Below are 26021 nucleotides of genomic sequence, written 5' to 3'. Positions count from 1 at the left end.
AAACTGAGGCCAACAGGGTTAAGTGACTTGCCCAGGATCACAGTGCTAGTACGTGTCTGAGGCCAGATTTGAACTCGGAAAGATGGGTCTTCCTCCAGGCCCGGCACTCTATGCACCTGACTGCTACTGGATGGACTCAGGAAGACCTGAATTCAAATCCAGCCTCAATCTGTGTGACCCCAGGCAAGTTTCCTCATCTGCAAAACCAAATTGGAGAAGGAAATCCCAAACCATTCCAGTATCTCTGCCAAAAAAATCCCAAATGGGGTCATGAAGAGTTGGACCTGACTATACAACAATCTCTAAAATAATTTCCAGCTTTAAAATCCTGTGATCTTTTTATTTGTTTGTGAAACTATTCCTTCCAGCCTTTCAAAGGTAGGACATCCACCTGCCAAGTCCTCAGTGTTTGTGAAGGAACCCTAGGAATGATGCCAGTGCTTTAAAAAAAATCTCCTAATACATTTTCTAATACATTTTACTCATTAAAGTTTAGTTTTGAATTAAAGAGCTCATCTTAAAAATAGAAGTCCTCTCCTGAAGGTAAGTCACATTGTAGTACGAATTAATTTAATTCTATCATATCTGTTCATGGAAGTTTGGATTCAGACTGAGGGAACAGAATTGGGCAGCCAGAAGGAGGGAGAATGTTTTATTAGCATAGTCACTTGAGAGCAAGAATGTGAGATTTAACTGGCTGGGGGCAGCAACCTGACAGGACCAGGTACCAGGAATGGGGACAAAAGAGAGAAACTTAGCTTGGGGGATCAATATCACTTATTTTACCAGGAACAATTCTTCTTGTCTCCACTTCCCCTATCCAAGCTGGTGCCGGCACTCGATGTACTTGGACCACTTATCTCTTTGGAGATGATAACTTTCAAGTCCCACCTTTGCCATCCGCCAGCTTGGGGACTTTGGGCAAAACCTCTGTTTTCTCTCTTCAGAATCAGGGGTTAAAGGAAAAGCTCTTACAAGTTCCTTCTAGCTCTAAGTTTTAGATGAGCAGTTTTCACCCAGCGGTGCTTAGGTACAAGTGTTTGTGTGTGTCTGGCTCTGATTGTGTAATTTTGTGTTGTGTGTGTGTGTGATGTTTGTGTATACATTCTCTGTGTACTTGGCTTCCCCCATTTCTGGGCAACACAGTGTCATTCTCTTCCCAGGCTCACCTGCAGAGCAGTTCAGAACAAGCTCTCAGTCCCGTTTGCTGGGCAGATGATGGTTTCCCTCTAAAATATGTCTTTGCCCTTTCCTTCATAGAAGCTAGCTTTTAGGAAGGGGAATAGTCAGAGATAGGAGGCTGGTCCCTGTCCTCAGAGCACTTACAGTCCAACTAGGGAGAGAGGACCTGTGCTGACAAGACCAGGTGGGAGCATGGGAACTCCAGCGAGGGAAGGGGTTCCACTGGCCATCTTCAGGACAACACACTCAACCAGGGGTCATTTGCTTAAAGACCATTCATGATGCTTTGACCTAGCTCTGATAGAGTGTCAGAAAGCTCTTCTGGACATCAAGTCTAAACCTGCCTCTTCTCAACTGCTGCCCTTTATTTCTAGACCTGCCCTGAAGGAAGGGTCTGTGAAGTAAGAGGGAGGGATGCTTCTCTTGGTGCCTCAGGCTTGCCTCCACATTGGGGGAAGGTCTATTTTATAGAAAAGCTCTATTTGTGTGTAAAAGCATACAGAGATCCTAGGTTTTCTGCATGACTCTGGCCCTGCCATCTCCCTTCATGGTCCTTCTTCTTCCATGATCCTTCCATTCTTCTCTTGCCCTCTTTGAGTAATAGTAATAAAATAGCTTTAATCTAAGTCCTTCTCTCTCTCTCTCTCTCTCTCTCTCTCTCTCTCTCTCTCTCTCTCTCTCTCTCTCTCTCTCTCTCTCTCTCTCCCTTCCCCTCCTTCCCTCCCTCTCATTTCTCTCTCTTCCCCCCCCCCCCATTGGTCCCCAGGCAGAACAACCTTAGTAAGAAGTGTCTGAGATCAGATTTGAACCTGGGGCATCCTGCCTCTAGGCTTGGCACTCTATCCACTGGGTGCTTTCCTCCTAATACCCCACCCCTCAAGAAAGACAGTGAAAATACCCATTTTCCTATTCTTTTCTGGAGAAGGGAAGTGACTTGCCCAAGATGGAGGAGTGTCAGAGGCAGACCTGGACCCTCGGCCTCCCAATTCCCACCAAAACTTAGTGTCTTTCCACACTTGTGTGTGGCACCCACCAGTGCTTGGCTGAGTATGTTCAGGCTAAAGGGGTTGGTGGGCGGGAGGGAAAGCAAGGAAGGCGGCGGAGTGGGATCTCCTCCTGCTCCGAGACAGTTAAAGGAAGCAGAGCGAGGAGGGCCCTCCCTCCAGCTGTTCTCTCTCAGCCTCCCCCAAGCCTCGTACTGCACATCTGCTGGGGTCACGTGACGCGGCAGCTGCTGGCCCCTCTGCTTCCCTTCCCCTCCCCTCCCCTGCCTGGGGTCCTTCCCCTGCCAACGTTGCACTCGCAGGCCCCAGCGAGGCGCTGGGGCTGCCCGGGCTCCGTATGCCGGTCCGCGGCAGGGACCCAGATGCGGGAGGCAGGAGGGGCCGCGGCTGTCCCGGGGGAGGTCGAGGGAAGGCCAGGGGCTGGGGCCTGACTCCAGAGCCCGTCGTGAGTACACTGGTGAGTCCCTGGGACAGGGTCCGCGGGGCCCGGCCAGGACCGCGGGCTGCCCAGTCCGGAAGGCGGGCGGTCTTACTGGGGGGGCTGAGGGGGAGGAGTAAGAGCAAAGTTCGGGAGCCTTCTAGTATCCCGGGAAGGGGCAGCCCCTAACCCTCCCGCCTCATCTTCTTCGGAGGCCCGGAGGTTAGCTAGGTGGGGCCCTAGTCCCAAAGCAGCGAGACCTCCCAGGGGGGATGGATGGAGCCTGGGCTGGGCTCACCCCCGAGGGCAGGGGAAGGAGAGTGCCCGGGCCTGTATCTTCCTGGGCTAGCTAGCATTGAGGGAAGCGGGGGACAATACCGCTTAATGGGACTTCATTAGGACTAAAGGAAAACCCAGGAAATGGGGGGGGGGTAGGGTTGTGTGCGTGGGGGGAGCTATTCTCATTTTCCCCAAAAGGAACGAGTCACCAGCTCAGCCGCAGTTTCTCCCCGAGGCTCATCGCTTCCCCCCTGGTTTGTTGGGGGTTCGCTGACCCACACATTCAAAGATTTCTGGAGCTGAGACTAGGATCGGGTTGCTCCTTCCACGGGATTCACTGTCGTCTGCGCCTTCACTACCGCCTGGTCTCGGACTCCCCGGTGCCTCAAAGCTTCAGGCAGCCGTGTGGGTGCGGAGCTGTCCCGCCGAGTCCCACGGCCACCCCAGGGCTCGGAATTCCAGAAAAAAAGGAAGCAGCTCCGGGCGGTGGTGGTGCTGGTAGCGAGGGGCTTTAGGGCTTGGGCGCTGAGGGCGGCACTATCCCGGGATAGGCTGAACCGTACTTCATCTCGCCCCCTTCCCTGGGTCTTGCAGGTGGGCAGGGGAGAGGAGGAATTTTTCTATGCCAGGAGGAGGTTCGGCCAGCTGGGCTCTCCTTCTCCCCGCAGGAGGTCACTGGAGGCGCGGACTCTTTCCTAGGCTCCGGGGGCCAAGACCATGAGGCTGAGGCGGAAGGCGGATGCTGCGCTCACCTTGCTCCTGGGCACGGCACTCTGTTTGCTCCTTTACTCGCAGCGGGAGTCAGGGACCCCCGCGGTCGGCCTGGCCAGCGCCCGGGACAGGATGGCCACCGTCCCAGCCCCACCAGCCTTCCCCACGCGCCCGGCCTGGGGGCCAGAGGTGGCCCGCGCCTTCCCAGCTGCCGGGGCTGTGCTCCCCGTCTATGAGGCGGACACACCGGAGCCCCCGACGCCCTCGGGGCCCTTCGACTTCCGGCGCTACCTGCAGGCCAAGGACAAGAGGCGCTTTCCGCTCCTGATCAATCAGCCGCAGAAGTGTAGGGGGCTACGGGGCGGGCCGGGGCCGGACTTGCTTATCGCGGTCAAGTCAGTGGCCGCTGATTTCGAGCGCAGGGAGGTTGTGCGCAAGACGTGGGGCGCCGAGGGCGACGTGCACAGGGCGCGGGTACGCCGGGTCTTCCTGTTGGGCATGCCACGGAGCGCGGCGGGGGTCGGGGCGCAGGCCCAGGAGAATTTGCTGCGGGCAGAGGGGCGCGCCTATGGGGACATCCTGCTCTGGGCCTTCGACGACACCTTCTTCAACTTGACCCTGAAGGAGATCCACTTCCTGGACTGGGCAACCGCCTTCTGCCCCGACGCACGCTTCGTCTTCAAGGGCGACGACGACGTGTTCGTGCACGTGGAGAATCTGCTGGAGTTCGTGGCGACGCGGGACCCGGCCCAGGACCTGCTGGCTGGAGACGTGATCCTGCAGGCGCGGCCCATCCGCGCTCGGGACAGCAAATACTACATCCCTGAGGGCGTGTACGGACTGGGCGCCTATCCGGCCTACGCAGGGGGCGGCGGCTTCGTGCTGTCTGGAGCCACGCTCAGGAGATTGGCTGCCGCCTGCGCCCAGGTGGAGCTCTTCCCCATCGACGACGTCTTCCTGGGCATGTGCCTGCAGCGCCTCCGCCTGGCGCCCGAGCCGCACCAGGCTTTCCGCACCTTCGGCATAGCGCGGCCCTCCGCAGCCCCGCACCTGCGCACCTTCGACCCCTGCTTCTACCGGGAGCTCGTGCTGGTGCACGGCCTCTCAGCCGCCGACATCTGGCTCATGTGGCAGATGCTGCACGCCGTGCCAGGGCCCGACTGCGCCCGAGTCCGCACTGCCCCGAAGCCCTTCCGCTGGGGCTCCTAGCCACGGAGCCACCCGCGTGGGACCTGAGGAGGGAGGGGCAAAGTGGGAACAGAACTGGGGATCCGAACCCGGCCCGCCGCGCCGCCCAGTTCAGAGCCTTGTCTCTGCCTGTCGGTAACACGCTCCCCTTTAAGCCTCCGGTGCTGAGGTGCTCGCAGGGCAGAGCAAGGAGCTCCCCTTCATTGCGGACCCCCATTCCATTCCCAGCAGGCAGAAGAGCTCAAGCATCTTCGAGGCTCCGGGACAGGGAGATGCAGCCGATTGCGCAATGGTCTGCCTCTCAAGGCCTGGACAGCAGTTGGCCCCACATCCATTATCCCAGTCTAGGCCCTGGGCCAGTCATGAAGAATAGAATGAACCCAGGCCAGCTTCTGGTGCCCAGAGCCAGGAATCGCAGCTGTGCTTTCTGAGTTTGCGCAGATCCACTCCTCCTGCCCTCTTCTCTTAAGGGAAGGAGGGCTGGCGCAGTCTTTCCATACTCCAGCTCCCTTTTGGGCCTCCCTTTACCTCCTCCATCATCCCCACCCAGGTCAGTGTCCAGCAGTGGAAGAATGCAGGCTGCTCGTCAGGAGTGTTTAGATGGATGTGGCTCTGCACACTGGGATGTGTATGTGAAGGTAGAGGTCCCTCAGCTTCCAGCCCTAACCCCTCTCCGTCCCTGGCACCTACCCCAGTGCCTGGCATGGGTGTAGTTGAAATGCTTAATGAGAGCCTCTTGATTGGCTGCCAATCCCCAAACCCTTGAATGGGCTTTGAAATAAACTAACCCACTTGTCCTCCCCTCTGAGGGGGGCTAACCTAACCCGCCTGCCTCCAGGATTGTTCCTAGAGGATAGGCTAGTTCAGCCAACTTTCAGTGTCTGGAAGAACGAGGACCAAGTAATGGGGACTGTAAGAGCACCATAGATTTGGGCCTGAAAGGTCATCGGGGCCAGGCCCTTCAAGGGGAGGAAAGAGGATCCAAGAGGTTGGCCTCGCCCTGGAAGTGTGGTGGGGAGTCATTTATTTCTCTCATGTGTGCCGTGAGCCAGCTGGTTCTCAGCGATCCCTTCTAGCTCTGTGGCTCAGTTTTAGGTTTTCTCCAGCAGCAGCATTCTTTGATTCAAAGAGCTTGCCCCAGATCTCTCCCCATCCTCAACCTTCCTTTATTTTAGGGAAGGCGCTGTCTACTCCCACTCTATTCCCAGCCGCATCATTCCAACCCTGCCCACCCCAACCAGGGTCTCGCACAAAGTAGTCATTTAGTCACTTTATTGGATATTGTCCCGGACTAAGAGGATAGTGGGGAAATGACCTGCCCAAGGCAAACCAGCTTGGGAGAGTTAATGGCAGAACCCTGGTCTACTAGGCCTGATAGGTGGGAGCAAGATTAGTTGTGAGTGCTACTGACTGAAAAGTCAGCGGGGATATGGGCTCCTGCACAGTCACTGTGACCAAGGTAGGCTCTAGCTTCTGGGGGAGGAGGCTGGCCCAGGACAGTCATTTACTAGTTATAAAAGGAGGCAAAGAAGGGTTGGGGGATTGGGGGGGGGGACTGATTTCGGGGGTCTCTTCCTTCTTGGCCTGAGACAGAGGCTTGGCCTGAGGCCTAACACACAGGCTCTGTGTGAGAAGCTGGGGGGTCAGAGGAGTCAGTCTACAGCAAGCAGACAAGCTTTTTGTTTTGTTTTTTAAAGTCTTACCTTCTGTCTTAGAATCAATATTGCCTATTGGTTTCAAGGCAAAAAGGGATAAGGGCTAGGCAATGGGGATCAAGTGACTTGCCCAGGGTCACATAGCTAGCAAGTGTCTGAGGCCACATTTGAACCCAGGACCTCCCATCTCCAGGCCTGGCTCTCCATCCACTGAGCCACCCAGTTGCTCCCCAAGCAGACAAGTTTTTGGGGGACTCCGGGCACCTATCCAGGCCCAACCTGGTGATAAGGTAACACAATAGAGAAACACAGGCAAATGCCACAGTTAAAGAGACAAGGAAAGTCCCTTGAAAAAGATGACTCACACCTGTGGCGGCCTTACATGGGCTGGGACGGTGGAGGTGGCCACCGACCTGCCTGCATCTGAAGACATGGCAGCTGCTTCCATCGCTCCGGCCCAGGGAGGGGTGGCAGGAATCCCTCTTTGCCCAGCCCAAATGAGCTAAGTTTCTGGCAGGTCCAAGATATGTCCTCCCAAGTGAAGGGCTCCCAGAGACCACTGACTGCACACCCGGAAAGTCACCAAAAGGACATGCCCAAAAAGCAATCACACCCAGTCACTGTGCTGGACTCCAACCAGTGCCCAAGAGCCGAGTGCCAATTTATTAGCCTTTCAGGACACATGCACCTCTGGGGAATGTACAGGGGCCACAGAACAAAGGCGGCTAGAAGGCAAGGAAGGGCGGCGGGGCAGGCTGAGGACAGGTGGGGAAGCAGGCAAGGGGGCCAGCTTGGAGACGGGCAGCTCCTAACAGTCCTTTCTTTCCTTAGCCCTTGGTTTCAGTCAGACAGTCTAAAAGGCCGCAGCCCACGGGAAGACAGTTTGGTAACAAGGATCCCATACACATACACACACACACACAACACACAGCACACGCGCAGCATTGTTCTTGCTCCTCCTGGTCCTGGATCCAAAAACAATAGGTACCAGGCTTCTTTCTCATTCATCAGTAAACTATTCAGGATGATACTGTACATGAGTTAAAGTTACAAAAATGTCTTATTTACAAAAATCTGTACACACATTTGAAAAACCTCACAAAATTGTTGTCTATGTATCACAAGTTGCTACATCAAAATATTAAAAATGGGATAAAATTATACATTTCTTGTCAATTTGTTTTTTCTCTCCTAAAAAGGGTTAATTATTTTCAGAGACTCTACTTCCCCCAAAGAGACCTGTATAGGGGGATTCCAAATCCCCGGTCCAGCCTCCCTGGTCCAGCTAGAAGAGTATGTCCATATCTCCGGGTTAGGAACCTGTTCAGAAAGGGGTTAGGGGAGTAAACTGTACAGAATGCTGAAATGTAACAGAGGGAGAGGATGTCTTTGGCGAAAACTTTGGCATTAAATAAAAGATGCAGAAGGGATAGAAGGATGAAAACATGCCCAGGAGCGGGCAGCTCCTCATTCTCCCCTTTCCCCTCATCAGTGGCAGGGGTTTGAGTTCTGGGGCTAAAGCTGTCCCAGAACCATTGAGGAGGCTCTGACCTGGGACAAGGTTGGCTTAGACTGAAAGATAAAAAGGAACAACGGAAAAGATGCACCATTCCAGCGAGGATGGTTTCCATGGGGGAGGGAGAACCAGAAACAGAAGGGACCACTTGCTCTTCAGGATATGTTTCTATCTAAACTTTAAAGCGCATCTAAGTGGAATCCGAGCCTGGCTGCCAGCCAGTCCAGACCACAGAAGAGCCTCTTCGGGGTTAACGAAGTTAGTTATCAAGTCATTAAAGTGGATGTAGTGCAAATGTCACAACCAAGTAATACGCACATGCGACTTGCTTGTAGTTTGAAAGTTACACAGAGATTCACCCGGTGCCAGAAGTCAGGACACGGAGGCTTGTCCTGTGGGCCCCACACGACTGGTGGATGTGCTCTCTATGTAGATATAGGTTTATATATAAGTAGATATAACTTTGCTTTCTTAAATGTGTGACTACTACATCAACATGGCAACACAAACACACGGACTAATTGATACCTGTGTCCAGATGCTTCAAGGTTCAGAGTTTGTGCTTCTAAATCTTTGCAGTCACTTTGTGCCCTCAGCTGTTGTGCCACCCTGCCCTCCCCACCCTGTCCCCTTCCTGCCAGGGAAGAAGACAGTCGGCCCCTCGGGCTGGGTTGACCAGGCCAGGAGGAAACAATAATGGGACAGTCTGAGCTCTCACAACCCTAAGTTCAGTCCTTTCACCGCAGCTTCCATATCGCTGGGAAGAGTCGAGGGCTACCGCTCTGCGCTGCCACCAGGAGGATAAAAAGAAAGAAAAAGCCACTTAGTGCTCCCTCCTCTCCAAGTGGCAGCAAATCAAGGCACGCTGTATGGTCGGGTGGCATCCCCGAGAGGCCTGGGGACGGCTGAGGAGGAGAAGGGCTGTCCTTCATGGGAGCTCTGCCGTCCTCGTGTGTGTGCTGGGCTTGGGTGGGCCATACAGGGTCACTGATGCTATGTGGTTATTCTGCATGACCTGGGTGGGGAAAGGGAAAAGTCAGAGCCAGCCCCACACGTGCCACCAACTTGGATGCTACTGGCTGGCCTTGATGAGACGGAGCCACCCAGGCTAGACCGGTTACAACTCAACTAAGCTGCAGGGTCCCTCTTAGCTCTGACCTTTTATGCTAAGATCGAAGGTACCTTTCAACTCTTATGTTCTAAGTCTAAGATTTCTTCTGCTCTGAAAAGCCCAAGAACCCAGGATCCCTTCTGGCCATCAAATCTGATCAATCCACCCCACTGCTCATCTGTACAATGAGGAGGTTAGATGACACCAGGAATTCCTGATCTTGGGTCATGGATCCCTTTGGGAGCCTGGTGAAGGGCTCCAAACACCTCAGAAGAGCATTTTAAAATACATAAAATAAAGCATATAGAATAACAAAAGAAATAAATTATATTGAAATACAGCTATCAAACTAGTAATAATTCTAAGTCATAGGGTCCTTCCCTTCTCCCAAATCTGTGGGTCTGTGGACTCCAGGTTAAGAACCTCTAGACTAGAAGGTCTTTAAAATACTTTCCAGAGGGAGCAGCTAGGTGGCTCAGTGGATAGAGAGCCAGGCTTAGAGATGAGAGGTCCTGGTTCAAAACTGGCCCCAGATACTTCCTAGCTGTGTGACCCTGGACAAGTCACTCAATCCTTAACTATCTAGCCCTTACCTCTTCTGACTTGGAAACAAAACACAGGACTGATTCTAAGATGGAAAGTAAGGGTTTAAAAAACAAAACAAAACTCCAAACTTTCCAGATTGAAAACCACATATGCAGTAGGGAATGTGTATTCAAAATAACAGGTTCTTGGGTTTTGTGTTATAGTCATCTACAAGGCCAATGGGCACATCTTATCTTTCCTTACCAGAAAGGCCTCTGAAGAAGGGATCTTGTCTTATTTGATGGATATTTTTTATGTAACTTTTATTTTACATTTTCCCCCCAGTTAACACGAATTTTTCCTCTACTTCCCACCTCCTCCACTAAAAAGAAGAAAAAAAATCTTGTAATAAATATGGATAGTCAAACAAAACAGCCATGTCTCATTCTGCATCTTGAATTGATCATCTCTGTTAATAGGTGGGCAATATCAATAAGTATTAAGTAATTACCAGAGCCTGACCATCTCTCAGTACTGAGCACAAAGCTTTGCAAATACTCTCAGTGCTTTCAACATTTATCAGTGCAAGAATAATTATGCCCTGAAAAGTTACAAAGATGTCAAAGACATTCCCTACCTTTAAGGCACTTATAGAACTTAAGGAATTAACAGGAATGGAGAAAGGACTGACATTTTATTCAAATAAAAATCACATACTCAAATACTATGAATCTTCTATCAACACAAAACTCTGTCTAGCCTCGACACTGAATCCAGACTCTCAGATCCATTTTCAGTTCAGAAAAAGGGAAGTCAATTTTGCTCACCTCAAAGATCATTCTCTGTAGTCCAAAACAAAATGTTGACCCAAATGGGTTTGTGTTATTTGGTGAAGATGACCTTCAGATGGAAGAGAGAAAAGGGACAGTGTTGAGACATTAAAGAGGCTGTTGATACCTTTATCTGGGGATAATGGAGGGCAAGAAACTGAACCTAGGGAAGAAATAACCAGGATGGACATTAGAAAAGATAGGGTATCAGGAAACTCAGGAAGAGGGTCAGTTCTCCTCATGTATGCTGTGTGAATGGTGAGGAGGCATAATTCCAATATTGTAGTCATTCCTATGGGGCAAATCACATGGTATGCTACCCCTTCCATTTCCTCCAGGGAAAATTAAAATCACGTTAAGATTAATACCCAAGGTAGCCGTTAAATAAATGAAAGTTGGGATGGGGGTGAAGTCTTTTTCTTGATGATACTCTTGAGTGGAATTAGTAGCTGATTTATTATTAAATCAATACCTGCATATCAATGGAATAGACTTGGGGTAAATGATCTCAGCAAGATAGTGTATGGTAAACCCAAAGACCCCAGCTTTTGGGACAAAAACCTACTATTTGACAAAAACTGCTGGGAAAATTGGAAAACAGTATGGGAGGGATTAGGTTTAGATCAACATCTCACACTCTACACCAAGATAAATTCAGAATGGGTGAATGACTTAAATATAAAGAAGGAAACTATAAGTAAATTAGGTGAACATAGAATAGCATACTGATAAGATCTATCGGAAAGGAAAGATTTTAAGACCAAGCAAGAGAGAGAGAATATCACAAAATGTAAAATGAATAATTTTGATTATATTAAATGAAAAAGTTTTAGTACAAACAAAACCAATGCAACCAAAATTAGAAAGGAAGCAACAAATTGGGGAAAAAAACCTTTATAACAAAAATCTCTGACAAAGATCTAATTACTAAAATTTATAAGGAGCTAAATCAATTGTACAAAAAACTCAAGTCATTCCCCAACTGATAAATGGGCTAGGGATATGAAGAGGTAGTTTTCAGATAGAGAAATAAAAACTATCAATAAGCACATGAAAAAGTGTTCTAAATCTCTGTTAATAAGAGAAATGCAAACTAAAACAACTTCGAGGTATGTTATAAGGAAAAGTTAAGTTTGCAGAGAGAAATGGCATGAGATCAGGAAGATTCTGGAACTTTGAAGGAAGGGTTAGGCTAGGACAAAGGCTGTTAGTTGTTTCTCTGGAGAATATCTGGAGGTGGTGGCTACAAATTTCCTTGGTGGCTAATCCTGTCCTTTCCTGTATACTGTTTTGCTTGCTGTATTTCATCGAGGCTGTTCCTGGTGAACCCGAACCATCTGCAGTGATTGTGAGATTGGGTCTGGATCTTTTTAGATGAAAGACCTTCACTGGCCCTAGCAAAAGCTTACACAGACCCTTTCCTTAAATCCATCTAAAGGGGGTTTAGTTGTAAGTTTTGTCAAGATCAGGGACTGGGGATTTAGGCAGTTATGGAGCATTAGAGTAGGAATTTACTCAGAAGAAATTTGTGATGAGATATTTAGATCTGGTGGGTTTAGGTAGATTGACCTTAGTTTAGGTTATCCCAAATCCCCTTTTCATCTTCCTTTGTTTATTAAATACAACAATCTGTCCCTGTTAAATAGTGGTCTATGTTTATTATCTCAGGACGGGCTCAGCCTGGACTGGGCTTGTCAGCTACAGATAGCCTTCCCAAAATTTATTCTTCTAATATTGGCCCTACAGTGTGACATCTAATCCCATCCCCCAAACCCCGACCATTATTTCAGGTACCACCTCATACCTAGCAGATTGGCTAATATGACAGTAAAGGAAAGTAATAAATGTTAGAGGGGAAGTGACAAAATTGGGACACTAATGCATTGCTGGTGGAGTTGTGAACTGATCCAATCATTCTGGAAGGCAATTTGGAACTATGCCCAAAGGGCACCAAAAGACTGTCTGCCCTTTGATCCAGCCATACCACTGCTGGATTTATATCCCAAAGAGATAATAAGGAAAAAGACCTGTACAAGAATATTCACAGCAGTGCTTTGTGGTGGCAAAAAATTGGAAAATGAGGGGATGCCCTTTGATTGGAGAATGACTGAATAAATTGTGGTATATGTTGGTGATGGAATACTATTGTGCTCAAAGGAATAATGAACTGGAGGAATTCCATGGGAACTGGAATGACCTCCAGGAATTGATGCAGAGTGAAAGGAGCAGAACCAGGAGAACCTCATACACAGAGATTGATACACTGTGGCACAATAGAATGTAATGGACTTCTCTACTAGCAGCAATGCATGATCCAGGACAATTCTGAGGGACTTATGAGAAAGAACACTATCCACATTCAGAGAAAGAACTGTGGGAGCAGAAAGAAAATAGACTCTAGACAATCACCCCAGTGCAAATATCAATAATATGGAAATAGGTCTTGATCAATGACACATATAAGACCCAGTAGAACAGGGGGATGGAAGGAGGGGAAGGAAAGAACATGAACCATGTAATCCTGGAAAAATATTCCAAATTAATTAATTAAATAAACAAATCAATCAATCAATACATGCCACTACAAGTCACATTCAGTTCCTAGAGAAGTTGCCTTGCTGAGCTCTAACATAGTATAAGGCCTACCCAAATATGGAACTTGGGCTCATGGCCTTGATTTGCCATCACAGAAATCATGAAAATGGTGAGGCAATACAGTTCAGTAGAAAAAGCCCTGGATTGAGAATCAGATAACCTCAAATACTCTGCTGGTTACTCCCTATATGACACTGGGCTAGGCATGTAACCTCTCAAGGCTTCAGTCCCTTACCTAAAAAATGATATGGTTGGACTAAATGGTCTCTAGCTTTCAATCCTATGACACTAGGATGGAGAAGTAATTTCAGCGTATGGAGGGTAAAGTGCACTGGATGAATCCCCAAAAGAAAGGTTATGTACCTTTATCCCATTTTATATATTTTGAATAAATTATTAAAAAAACAGACAAAATTTGCTGGCTGAAGGGACAAGGTGTTAACTTCCATGAACATTATGATTTCTTCCAACAGGGCTGGTTTTGTTTTTCCTGTCTTGAAGCTTATAGGCTTGGGTCCTTATATAAGGAGAAGATGACACAGAGGTGTTCTAACTGCCTTAGGGCCTATTTGGTGGGGGCAGAGGGAGAAGGGGTGCCTCACCTGTGAAGCACCACAGGCTTCTCTACAGGATGTCCAAGGAGATCCTGGATACTATCCCACTGCAACACAGAAACACAAAAGGGTAAAAGTCAGGGAAGTGCTAGGTTCTCTTCCCGAGTCCTACCCAGAAAGGAGGCTGCCATGACCTTAAACTCGACCCTTCTTCATGGTTATGGAGTTCAGTAAATGGCTTAATGGTGCAAGGAAGCCACAGCAAGCTGCACATGGGGAAAGATAAGGTGTTAAGTTTGACCTTAAAGCAGAAATCTGGAGATACTGAGTGTTCAGAAGCACTGTGGCATAGTAGGAAGTATCCTGGACTAAAAGTCAGGAGGCTTCAGCTGTGTGACTGTCAACAGCCAAGCCATCTATTTGGGCCTCATTTTCTTTCTCTGTCAACTGAGGGAGTGTGACCACATGTTTTCTAAAGTCATAACACTGATATCGCTTTCTGTTTGAACTTTCCTCGTTTTCCAGTTTTTCAGCTGGAACTTCTGCAGGCTGACCATATTGGGGTGTACCTGCTGGAAGCTTGCCAGTTGCCTGGGACTCTACCCAATAAACCTCAGGGCAGAGGCTAGGTTCTGAAGCCTATGTTTCTAAAATCAAGATGGAGGAAGGGACAGATATGACTGGCAGCCACTTTTGCTCTTCACAACTAGGGTGCTCCATCAGCACAAGATAAGAGATAGTGGTCACTGCTCTGAGAGCCTTATATGCTGCCTGGCTCTAGAATTCTCAATGGCTCAGGTCCCCATTCTGCATGACTAAGAGAACTTACCTTGCTATAGGTTGTGCAGGTCTCTGTCTGACAATCAGCACTTTCTGAGGAAAGAATAAAAAAACAGACCATTGGAAAGTGTGAAAGAGAACTCTTTATTGTCTATCCTGAGTTAACACTAACTTAAGTACCTCACTAGATTGTGAAGCCAGGAGAAAGTCTTTTGTTTACTTTTTAATTGAATCAACACAAGTTTGAACTAGGTGGAGAAGTGAAGCCAGCAAGATACTTGGAGCTCCACCCTTTTTTCTAACTCAAACAGTTAGAAACTTGTGAATTTTTAAGAGTTCACACCTTCAGAAACTGTGAACCCTTTTGATGAGTATTCACCCCTCCAGAAGGTGTGAACTAGTTCCCACAAACACTGCCCCCTGCACAGTGCTAGACAATTTGGAAGCTATGATTGGCTCCAGTGAAGAGGGGAGGAGACAAGAAGCCACTATAAAAGGCCCTGCATTTCTGAGGCTAAAAGTTGACTCCAAAAAGGAGTTGGACTTCAAGAAGAAAGTCAGTTTTAAGGAAGAAGGTCAGCTCAAGGGAAATAGTCAGCCTCAGGAGTCACCTTCAGCCCTAGTCATTGTCTTGACCTGCCTCTTGGAGGGAACTTGGGTGAGTGGATAGCTGGCTTTCCCTTCCTGTCTTCTGGAGAGAGTTTAATTCTGGTTAAAGGTTAGTAAGTCTTGGTTGAGCCAAGCACTGGAACAGTATTTAGTTGGATAGGTTGTCTTATCTACCTTCTATATTTCTCTACTTCCTTCCTCTCTACATTCTTTCCATCTCTTTTGTAAGTAAAAGCTATTAAAGTCATTTCAACTTTGAGCAATACTTTTGAATCATATATTTTGGTCAAACCCTTAATTTTAACACTTAAAGAAGCTCTCTCTAGTAAGGGGCTGGTTGTCACGTTAGGTTCCAGTAGCCACATAGAAGATCTGGTGTCAGAAGACCTTGGTTCAAATCTCAGCATTGCCCCCTACTGTGGGGCACTGGGCAAGTGGCTTCTCATTACCCAGGCCTCCAGCTTTTCCTCTACAAAATATCTTTTAACATTTGTAATAAACAGCATTAAAGGGTATGTATTCTAAGAGTTTGGGATAGCTAAGAAGTACTCGCAAACAAAATTATTTAGAGAGCTCTTAAAGTGTTTATAAAAAGAAAAAAGCATGTTTTTCCTAAGCAAGCCCATCAGCTTTTAGTCTTTTAGTCCTTCCCCAACCTTGGACAGCTGTGAAGATCGCTTACAAGTGGCTGCCAGAAGCCTCTTGGATGGGAGGTGGTTTCTCCTAGCCCAAGACACACATGTACTTCGAACTTGAAGCAGACTATGATAAGGCTAATTAGGGGAGAAGCAAGAATCTGGTCCCTAGGAGGGCCATCTAACTATAGGGAGGGGCTCTGAACCCCAGGGAAAATACAGTATAGCCCACCTCATCCTAGGAGGCAGGCCTGGAAGTCAAAGGACAGAAGCCTATCTGGAATGGGCAGGGCTGAATGGATGGATGTGGTAAGGAATGAGACCGGAAGAGAAGTTCAGATAACTATGGTCAAGAGGAATAGTGACTATTGCAGTGTTGTACCCAGAATAGGGTAGAAGCTACACAATGATGGAGTAATGGTAAAAAAGCTCAACATTCCTGCCACTGGTAATGATGACAGATCCTTCCTCCTGAACAGCTTCCATGGTAGCTTCTGAGCTGAGGTACATACAGTCTCGTGACTACCTCACAGGTTTACCCATCCACAGCAAAGACAAGTTTATATGGCATCTTGGAGTATTAATAAGGTCTAGCTTTGAACTTTGAAGACCAGGGTTCAAGGCCTGAGTCTTTTTCTTACTCATTTTAACCAGAGCAAGTCACTCCCCCTCACTAGGCCTTAGTTCTCTCATCTGGCAAATGGGAATTAGCTTATACCCCCCTATCTTAATTCATTCTTTAACATATCTCTGCATAGAGGTATTTAGCACCAGGGAAAATTATCTGAAGGCCAGGATTGGTGCTGAAAGAACTAGCAGGTTTTCATCCTTCCCTTCCATATGTCACTTGGAACATAAAAGGGTTTGCCTCAGCAAAAATAGAAGGGAGGTGTTCCTGTCTTCCTCTGACTGTAAGGGATACTGCTTACCTCTCTTAATGGTCAGGGGGATCTTGAACTCGCAGCGGTGATAGCTGCAGAAAGAAGACACACAGACATAGTCAAAGGCTAGAAACACTTAGGCAGCAAAGCTGACTGCCCAGAGTAGCTGAATCCTGGCCTTCTGACCACCAGTGGTTTTTTAAATGAAAATTTAATTTTTCAATTATCAAGCATTGACATTTCCCCCCCTCAGTTCTTAAACTGGGAAAAAAGACAAAACTCTTAGTACAAATAACCACAGTTGAATCTACATGCACATAAGCATGTGTTTCATTCAGCATATCAGTCTCTCCTCTCCGTCAGGAGGTGGCAGCATTCTCTCCCATTAGGCTTTAAGCATCATGCTTGATTATGATGTCAATCGTAGCTCTTGATTCTTTTCAAATTGTTCCTTTTAAAAATGTTATTCTATAAGCATCCTGTTTCTGATTCCCAGCAGCAGCACATAATGAAATGTGTTACTGGCCCTCAGACCAGGGTCCAACATATGACCATCACAGACACTATTTCAGGGGAGTAAGGTGGCTCAGAGGATTGAGAGACAGGAGGACCTGGGTTCAAATGTGGCCTCAGACACTTCCTAGCTGTGTGATCCTTAATTTAAGACACATAACCCCAACTGCCTAGTCCTTACCACTCTTCTGCCTTAGAACTGACACAGTATTGATTCTAAGACAAAAGGTAAGGGTTAAAAAAAAAACATACATATGATGTCAACCTTCCCATCAACGACTGATGATATCATTAAGAAGGTCAAGTGGAAACCTGGAAACTCTTGCAATTAAACAGGGCTATGTTTGCTCAAGTGAGGAGCCCAGTTACTGTGGTAACTGTTGCTAGGTTTTTTTAGTTTAAGCAGAAGGAAAGCAGGCAAGGCTCAGTAGGTATCTGGACACTTCCCCTACATCGGCATCCTTATGTAATGGAAAGGGCACTAGATTAAAAATCAGGAGACCTGCATGCTGGGCCTGAGCAACTTGACACATTATTGAGGCTTCTTTAATCAGGCTTATTGTCTTGGGAGAACTCTGAAAATACTTATACATTCTACAAATTTAGTATTAAATGTGAATCATGAAAAAAAAGGAAAATCTGGGGGAAAAGAGAATGAGTTTTTGAAGTGTCTCCAAATTATTTACACATACCTTGGTCAAGGAAATAAAGCAGAATAAAACTGACATAGCTTTCTATGTTCTTAATACAAGATAGTAGCTAGGACACAGAAGTCTAAAGCGTTAACTGTGAAATATTCATTATAAAAGAAGCCTAGAAAGGGGTGGAGAAAAAAATCATTTCCTTCCCTCTTTTACTTCCAAGATGCAGGTGGATAAAGACTTTGGGGAGCCAGAAAAGGAGTGAAGTTTAGCAATCAAGAAAACTAGTATATATGAAGGGAAAAGTATCTTGGGTTTAGGGTCAATCTGGAGCTGGTCAAAAGTTTTTTCCCCCTCCAAGTCAGACAGCTAGAACCACTGGTATTGAAAGCCTCTAGAAAAATGCTGCTGCTGCATTTCCCTCCCAATCCCCACCCCCCTACCACCCCTCAATCTAGTAATTTAAGTGAGGGCAGAATGGTTTATAGTGAGGAATGGAGAAAGCATTTGCACACAGCTGTCAATCAGCTGCTGCTTGGGGATCAGCTCTTGTGTCTGGTTCCCTGGTACAAGTCTCTGGGGAATCTCACCCTTGCCAGGAATCAGCATTTATACAGATTTCCCAAAGTCAAAAAGTAAAACCCTGATGGCCTGCTTTTTGGCATAGCCAAGGTTAGTAGTCGTTCCAAAAAACCGTGTCCCAAGAGGGTATAAGCATACTCACATGTTGAAGTTATAATGCCCAGGGTAATTGGTGTGGAGGACAAATTTTTTCACCTTGTGTGTATTTGCATCAAAGAGAATATCCTACAGAAAAAACAGAGGCTTGAAACGAGAAGGGAAGTTAGCTTGTGAATAAGAAACCTAGCTAGATCCTAAACACTATTGGATGTGGGCGAATTACTAGGCTACAATGAAGAGCACTGGATCAGGAAGACCTGAATTCAAAATCAGCATTTACTAGCTGTGTACCTTGGCAAGTCACTCCCCTCCATCAGTTTCCCCATCTGTAAAAAGGGGACAATAATAGCAACTACTTCCCAGGATTGTTGTGAGGATCAAATGAAGTAATATTTGTAAAGTGCTATCTAAATGCCAGCCATTGCTCTCGTCTCTCGTCTCCCTACCACTGTAGGTAATTTATACTCAGTCTTCTGTGATGGACAAGAGAAATCTAGGGAGAAATCTGGACCAAGAGCTTGGATTCACAGCATACCTCGTTAGTGCTGAGAATGGGATCCTAAGCAAAAAAGTCCCTGTCACTGAAAGTCTAACACTAATGAGAAAGAACCTAGCCTTTAAGGGGGAAATAACTGCTGGTTGTTGCTATGTGGCTTCTCTCCTGGCTTCATTCAGGTCTGCATAATCTTCAGCTAGATCTAGAGAGAGGACAGGAAAGATTGCTTCTCTGGTGCACATTACATAGGCCTTTTTCTAGCCACCTGACTACGTACAAAGCCAAACCATAGGCTGGGATCTAAGCCATTCTGACATTTGTGATGGTTCAAATGAGAAATCTCAAGCTACCCTAAGAGTTGCCCTCTGATGCCTCACTTTAGTGTGGCGCCTCAGGGGTTTTGCCTTCTGGTGTGACCCTGGTGACCAAATGCATGTCCATGGGTCAAGCCTAGATAAGTGAAGAAGGTCCAATCACCAGAAGTTCCCTGTGAGATGATAATGAATTAAGACATGGAGACACTGTGCTGTGCCCTGGTGGAAAATGTGCCCATACAAAACCTTAGATCTTTTCAAGTCAAAAGTCTGAGGAATCATAACTTACCACTCCAAGTGTGAAATAGTTGAAGAAGTAATCATTACACTTTGACGGAACTTGCTTATGAGGAGAAGGAGAATGAATCTTCATCTGTTACAAAATAAAACAGAATTCAAACAGTTACTGAGGCTCATGGAATAAAGTAAAATCTCTGAAATTGCATTTATAAAAACTAAAAATAAGTTCCCCCCTTGCATAGTACACTGAAATTTCACTTATAAAAAAAGCATCCTAAAAACCTGTCCCACTTTGGATCTAAATCCTATTGATGAAGTCTGCTGACCTCACAAGCTCCCCTGAAGTAGGGAGGGTTGAGTAGTACTGTCAAATACAGGAAGTGGAACAGAAGAAGAGAGGGAAGTGCACACAGTGGAAACCCAAGACCATAAGGAAGACCCTTAGTTTGTGTCAGGGACAGAGAATTACACTTATGAAGCTCCTACTAGTTACTAATTTAACACTAAATGAATAAAACCCGCTTCACTTGGCTACTTTTCCTACCTTGTCTTCTGACTTGTAAAAAACCTTGTGTGGAGAGCCCAGGGTACTGAGAACATCTTGGCACGAATCTCCAAAGTACACTGAACGTTCAAATACTCGCATCTTGGCATCTGCTAATACTCCCGGGCCACAACCTATGGAAGACCAAGCAAAGCATTTAGGCTGCTGGTACCTGGCAAGGGGCTGTTGGTAAGTGGTTTTAGGTAGAGGGGGAGAGAGGAGAATGGGTAAGGCAGGATTCACTAGTGATCTCTAGGGCAGAGTAGGGGTGAGGTCTTGTTCAGGGCAACCTCAGGAGAGTAACTGAAGATTTCACTCCTCCAATCAACAACACACATACAATGTGTAGTAGTAGGTAGGGACCAATGTAATAACAGACCTAAGTTATAATGGAGTGTGACAAATGCTGTCAACACTTTGATAAGACTGACAATCTTATAAACATGGCTACTTGCTCCAAGATCAAAATCTATCCTTTCCTTGTGTTTCTTTGTGACTCATTCTCCCTCAAATTCTCCAAAAGACTCTTTTGATGTACCAGGGACCTTCTATTCAATGTCTCTCCATTGTAGCTCTGCATTCAATAAGTGCTTAATAAATGCTTGATAAACTGTGTAGATGCCAATGAAACAAGAGTATCCATCAATTATATTCTGCTTTTGCTCTGTAACCAGTCACTTTCCTCTTCTAATCCTAATCTTGCAGGTTATCTCCTTGTTGCTGTTTTCCAGAACAGGCCTGATAATATACTTTTCATGCCTTTTCACGCCTGCCAGAAATCTCTCCATGCACTATGAAAGACCTCCAATTCTAACTCTTAGGTGCCTGGAATTCCATGACTTTCAGCTATCTAGCACCCCTTGAATGTTACCTATGTTAAAAATATGGCTCTCTGAATATAGAAGCACTCTGTGGTAGCAAAAGAACTGGGATAGGGGATGCCTATTGACTGGGGAATGACTGAAGATATCATGGTGTGTGAGCACTTAAGTGCTACTGTGTGTAAGAAATGATGACTTTAAATGATGACAGCAAGACTGGAATGAACTGATGGGAGATCGAAAAAGAAAACAAGAAAACTAAGAAAATGAAATAGATGATACCAACAATGTAAACAAAAGCTGTTCACTCAATGGAAGCTGACCTTAGTAAAGAAGGTCCCAGAGAGCAGACCAAAACAAATCTGACCTCTTAGCAGAGAGAAGAAGACTAAGACAGACTGTGGTAAACATTGTTAGAAGCAGCCAACAGGGGCAGCTAGATAGATGGCTTAGTGGATAGAGTCAGGTCTAGAGACAAGAGATTCTCTGGGTACAAATTTGGCCCTGGACACTTCCTAGCTGTGTGACCCCGTATAATTCCATTTGCCTAGTCCTTACCACTCTTCTGCCTTGGAACTGATAGTATTGATTCTAAGACAGAAGGTAAGGGTTTTTTAAAAAGTCACCAACAGATACTTTTATTTAATTTTTTATCTGGAGGCAGGTGAGGTCCCCTTTTCTCCCATCAATGACTGTAAAATAAAGAAAAGGCACCAAATAAAACATACTTAAAAAAAAGAAGTTGGGCCTTTGTTTCAGGGAGAATCCTGGGCACATGAGTTCTGCTATTTCCTTCTAAAACTTTCAACAAGGCTGTCTTCAATTGACATGAAGATTATTCACAGAAGAATTCTCAGAAGAGACAGAAATTGGTAGGCATACAGGTTGGTTGTTATTGATATTTTATTGGTCACCTTTTTTGGAAAATAAGGTCTAACTTATTCTAAGCATTTGGTAGCCTTTCTTTCAGGTATTAGAGCTAATTCTTTAATAATGTCAGAATAAGGTCATCTCTAGCAGACTGTGCTGCAGAGCTCATTGCCTCAATGCCATTTCTACTTCCCCCACATAGTGTATCAGTGCTTGTGATGTCAAGTCTAAATGTGGTGACTGTCAATGAAGAGTTTGTCACAGAACTCTTGATAGATCTTTTTCATTTTGCCTGTTGTTCTCCTAGTCTCATCCTGGCATGGAATAAGATGCTCTAAGGATGACCTGGCTTTATTAGGTTGGATGTTAAATTTTACCTTCCTCCACTGCTTCTTAAATGTTTAATAACAGCACATATTATCCTCTTCTGTAAGATTTTACAAATAAGTCTGCAATTAAAACTGGTATTGCTATGGGCTTCCTAGTATCCTTTGCTTTACTTGTTGGCTGAGGCAGTTTCTGGACTTTCTTTTTGGTAAATGATTTATATGTTGGTAAACTGTCTCAGGAATTTATAATAGTCTAATACTGATTCTTTTCTCATTCTTTGATAACAACAGCTTGATTAAATAAGTAAAGATGGGGCTGCTTCAATCACATACTCTCTTTTCATTTTAATTTTTTTACTCTTTCAGTACTGATTCTGCTCTTTGCTTGTTATAACAGATGACTTTATACAGATAAATTTGGAAATGACTTATATGTTATTAACTAGTTATTTTCTGTCTGAAAGAATTCTGCATAGATGGGAAGCTTCAGTACACTGGGCGAGCCATTCTTATGACTGCAGCATGTTTTTCAACATTTTTTTTTGCTATCCTCAAGTAACTAAATATTTAAAAAAGAGTTATTTTCATTTTGTTTTAATTCTGACTTGTGCTTTTGTTAATTATTATAGGTAATTCCTATATTATACTATATTATACTAATTCCTAGGAAGGAAATTCAGTCTATAAGAGGCATTGACAAGTTGAGTGAATTTGCCAGGTTCATAGACATAGTATGTGCCAGAAGCAAGACTTGAACCCAAGTGTTCAATCCTGACTCTAAGGTTAGCTATCTCTTTATACCCTCTGCCAAGGCTCTTCTCATGAAAAACATACACTGGCTTCAGATTAAGACGGAAGACCTCTCCCAGATCCCAAATATCTCCTTAGCACAAACACAAAACTCCAACTGAACCAAATAAAGATTAAGAAATCCAACGAGAAACATCTCCCACCCCAGAACTGAATAAAAAGCCAGAAGCTCCCAGGCAACAAGCAAAGATAAAGATAGCACAAAAGAGACAAACAAGCTAGCCATCTCCCAGTGTGATGAAAAAAAATCCAGAGACACATGCCACCTGCAAGGCTCTATGTCCAGAGACAGAAAGAGTGAAGAGTTCCCCATAAGAGAACCATAAGATGGGGCCCTTGGAAGTAGCAAAAGCAATCTTCAGAGCACTTCAATAGGGACAAACCAAGTACTATGGCTCTGAGGTCCCAAATGCTCTGTACAAACATGAAACAGAAGATTCTGAAGATTCAGGGCTCTGGACTGTAAAGATTCAAAAAGGCCTAACTCCAGGAGGTGGAAGTTGGCACTGGAAGTCAGGAACCTGGGAGGTTTGGGAGAGGACAGAGTGACACTAAGCAGAGCCAATCACCTTACCCAAAAGTACACCAGGGGCTAAAGCATAGCTCTAACACCAACATAGGGACTAAAGCAAGAGAGATGAAAAATCTAAGAAATACAGACATATGAAAAAAGACTGAAGATCCAAAAATCCTCAAAGGAGTAGCTCCATAAATATTTCAAGCAGAGTCTCAAATAAGGGGAAAAAAAACCTTTCCATAAGGAATTGAATACCTAGAAGAAATGAAATCAGATTTTTTTTTAAATGAAGAGAAATGGGTAAACTTTATAGAAGTAACAGACTCCCTGAAAAATAGAACAGACAAAATTGAAATCAATGAGTACAAGAAATTTTAGAACAAAATCAGAAGATTAAAAAAACTGACCTGGGAAACAGGTCAAGGAAATATCATCTAAGAATCACTGAATTCCATGAAAACTATAATTAAAAAAAAAGGCTAGATACTATATTAGTAGCAAGAATCCACTGATAAATTTATTAAAGAAATCCTAAAAAGAAAAATATTAAATCCAGCTACAGCCAAAATTCAAAGTTCTTATGCTAAAGAAAAAATATTGCAATTATTTAAAGATACTTGGAACTAGAGTCTGAATCATATATGACCTGGAAACTTCTATTATAAAAGTGAGATCTTGAAATACAATATACCAAAAAGATAACAAGAGAGGCTTAAAGCCAAGAATAACTTACACTGCAAAACTGAATACAATCCGAGTTGAGGGTGGTGGGGAAGGTGGCTTTTTTTTTTTTTAAACCCTTACCTTTCATCTTGGAGCCAATACACAGCATTGGCATAAGAGTGGCAAGGGCTAGGCAATGGGGGTCAAGTGACTTGTCCAGGGTCACACAGCTGGGAAGTGTCTGAGGTCAGATTTGAACCTAGGATTTCCTGTCTCTAGGCCTGGCTCTCAATACACTAAGCTACCCAGCTGCCCTGGAAGGTGCCTCTTTAATGAAATTGAAGACTTTAAAACATTTTGATATATGGAACAGAGCTGAGTGGGAATTCTGAAATAGAAACACAAAGAGTCCAACTAATGTTAAAAATGCCTGATGATCCTGTGTTAATATTCTAATAGGATTTAAAGAAACAAGCATCTCTTCAGAAACTAAATATTTTCAAAGAAAAAAACAAGTACTGATTAAGTGTCTGCTATGTGTCAAGCATCATGCTAAGTACTTTATAAATATTGTCTCATTTGATCCTTGACAGTCCTGGGAGGTACTATTATGATTCCCATTTTACAATGGAGGAAACTGAGGTAGACAAATAATTTACCCATAGTCACATAGCTAGTAAGTGTCTGAGGCTGGATTTAAACAAGTCTTTTTCCTCTGCTAAAACTCTCAGAAAAGAACCAATTCACCCATATATATTTTTTAAATTTAATTTTTGCAATATTTCTTTTTCTTTCTTCTTAAAATCCCTTACCTTTTGTCTTAGAATGAATACCATGCATGAGTTTGAAAGCAGAAAAATGGTAAGATTTAGGCAATGAGGGTTAAGATAACACAGTTAGGAAGTGTTTGAAGCCATATTTAAATCCAGGACCTCCTATCTCTAGGAGTGAATCTATCCACATGCAGCTGCCCCTGCAATATTTGTAAATTCCCTTTGAAGCAGCAAAGTTGGCACAGTAAATAGAACATTAGGCATGGAAAGTGGTGGGAAGGTGGGCATCAGATGAACTTCATTCTTATATCAAACCAAAACTGAAACATGAGTATGCACATGCAAACACATTCTTTGATGTAGAAGCACATCAGACTCAAAAGGAGAAACAAGAAGTGATGGAATGGTGGATAGGGTTTAAGAAAGAGCATGAAACCATGGAGGGAACAGTTGCAAGTAAAAATAAAATTTCCTAAAGGAGACGATTCAATAAGGTCACCACCGTGTGGGTTTACAGAGATGATTTTTCCTAATTAAAAAAAAATTAGAGTGAAAAAAGGAGAGAGAGTAATAATGATTGTTTAAAAAAAAAAAGACGAATATTGGGGCAGCTGGGTGGCTCAATGGATTGAGAGCCAGGCCCAGAGACAGGAGGTCCTGGGTTCAAATCTAGCCTCTGTGAGATTTAAAATGGTTGAGGTCTTAAACTGTAGTGATTACAATAGTGGAAGATATAAATGTTGATAGATATAAGAGAGGGTGAGTAAATTTGACCACAGAAATGTTTCACTACAGTGTCTTGGGTTTAAAATCAAATATAAGGTGGTCGCCAGGGAAATATTCCCAATTATTCAAATACCCAAATCAATTGGGTTTTATAGAGATTTTAATTAACAATACAACGAGTAATCAAAGAAAGAGAGAGAGAGTAAGAAAGGAATAAGTATGAAGGGCCTCAAGCCAATATGGCCTAGACCTGAGTCTTAAAAGAGAAATCAGTCAGTTTTTTAACACTCACCACAAGGTCTGACTAAACAAGGATACTAGTGACACCAGGCCAGCGTCCTTCCTCAAAGAGTCTTCCAGCCAGAGATTGTTTCAAAGGGCCTCTCTCAAGAGCCTCCAGAGCTCCTACCCCAGAGGGACAGAGCCCCTCAGAGGAGCTCCTCAAGGAGCTCTCCTTCAGAATGAGAGTCAGAAATCGAGATTTCTTCAATGAGATCCAAGTTCTTATTTTTAAGGGCAAAATCTCCTCTGTCACCTCCCCTAAGTCCTTACATCTACCAATCACTGTAGATGTTTCTAAAGGACTGCCCATTTTGAATTCACAGCTGAG

General features: G+C 45.1%; 2 protein-coding genes across 4 annotated transcripts in view; one reads left to right on the top strand and one right to left on the bottom strand.

Moving 5' to 3' along the window:
• The first annotated feature begins 2009 nt into the window (after positions 1–2009).
• On the top strand, positions 2010–7600 carry B3GNT9 (UDP-GlcNAc:betaGal beta-1,3-N-acetylglucosaminyltransferase 9). 3 transcript variants are annotated; one of them, XM_056803221.1, is made up of 3 exons: positions 2010–2643; positions 3082–3292; positions 3552–7600. In XM_056803221.1, the coding sequence occupies exon 3, from the start codon at positions 3601–3603 to the stop codon at positions 4801–4803; it is 1203 nt and encodes a 400-aa protein (XP_056659199.1). In that variant the 5' UTR covers positions 2010–2643; positions 3082–3292; positions 3552–3600; the 3' UTR covers positions 4804–7600. The 3 variants fall into 3 exon arrangements, with proteins under 3 accessions (XP_056659199.1, XP_056659150.1, XP_056659121.1); XM_056803172.1 differs by having other exon boundaries at positions 3082–7600; XM_056803143.1 differs by lacking the exon at positions 3082–3292 and having other exon boundaries at positions 2011–2643.
• The window catches only part of PHAF1 (phagosome assembly factor 1), a 75401-nt gene continuing 56443 nt past the window's right edge, over positions 7064–26021 (bottom strand). Inside the window, exons 9-16 of the mRNA XM_001364522.4 lie at positions 19903–20036; positions 19408–19491; positions 18352–18434; positions 16522–16565; positions 14398–14441; positions 13617–13675; positions 10417–10489; positions 7064–8968 (exon numbers count right to left, since the gene is read on the bottom strand). Of these exons, the coding sequence (XP_001364559.1) occupies positions 8882–8968; positions 10417–10489; positions 13617–13675; positions 14398–14441; positions 16522–16565; positions 18352–18434; positions 19408–19491; positions 19903–20036 (608 nt within the window). The 3' untranslated portion in view covers positions 7064–8881. The remainder of the gene's footprint in view (positions 8969–10416; positions 10490–13616; positions 13676–14397; positions 14442–16521; positions 16566–18351; positions 18435–19407; positions 19492–19902; positions 20037–26021) is intronic.

The sequence above is a fragment of the Monodelphis domestica genome, chromosome 1 (assembly GCF_027887165.1).
Source record: "Monodelphis domestica isolate mMonDom1 chromosome 1, mMonDom1.pri, whole genome shotgun sequence".
Classification (NCBI taxonomy): Eukaryota; Metazoa; Chordata; class Mammalia; order Didelphimorphia; family Didelphidae; genus Monodelphis; species Monodelphis domestica.
The sequence above is the reverse complement of the archived record's forward strand: the minus strand, read 5'-3'. Positions and strand labels throughout refer to the sequence as shown.

What these genes read in the sequence shown, in the direction of transcription:
- B3GNT9 (XM_056803221.1), top strand. Translation starts at nt 3,601, where the DNA reads ATGAGGCTGAGGCGGAAGGCGGATGCTGCGCTCACCTTGCTCCTGGGC.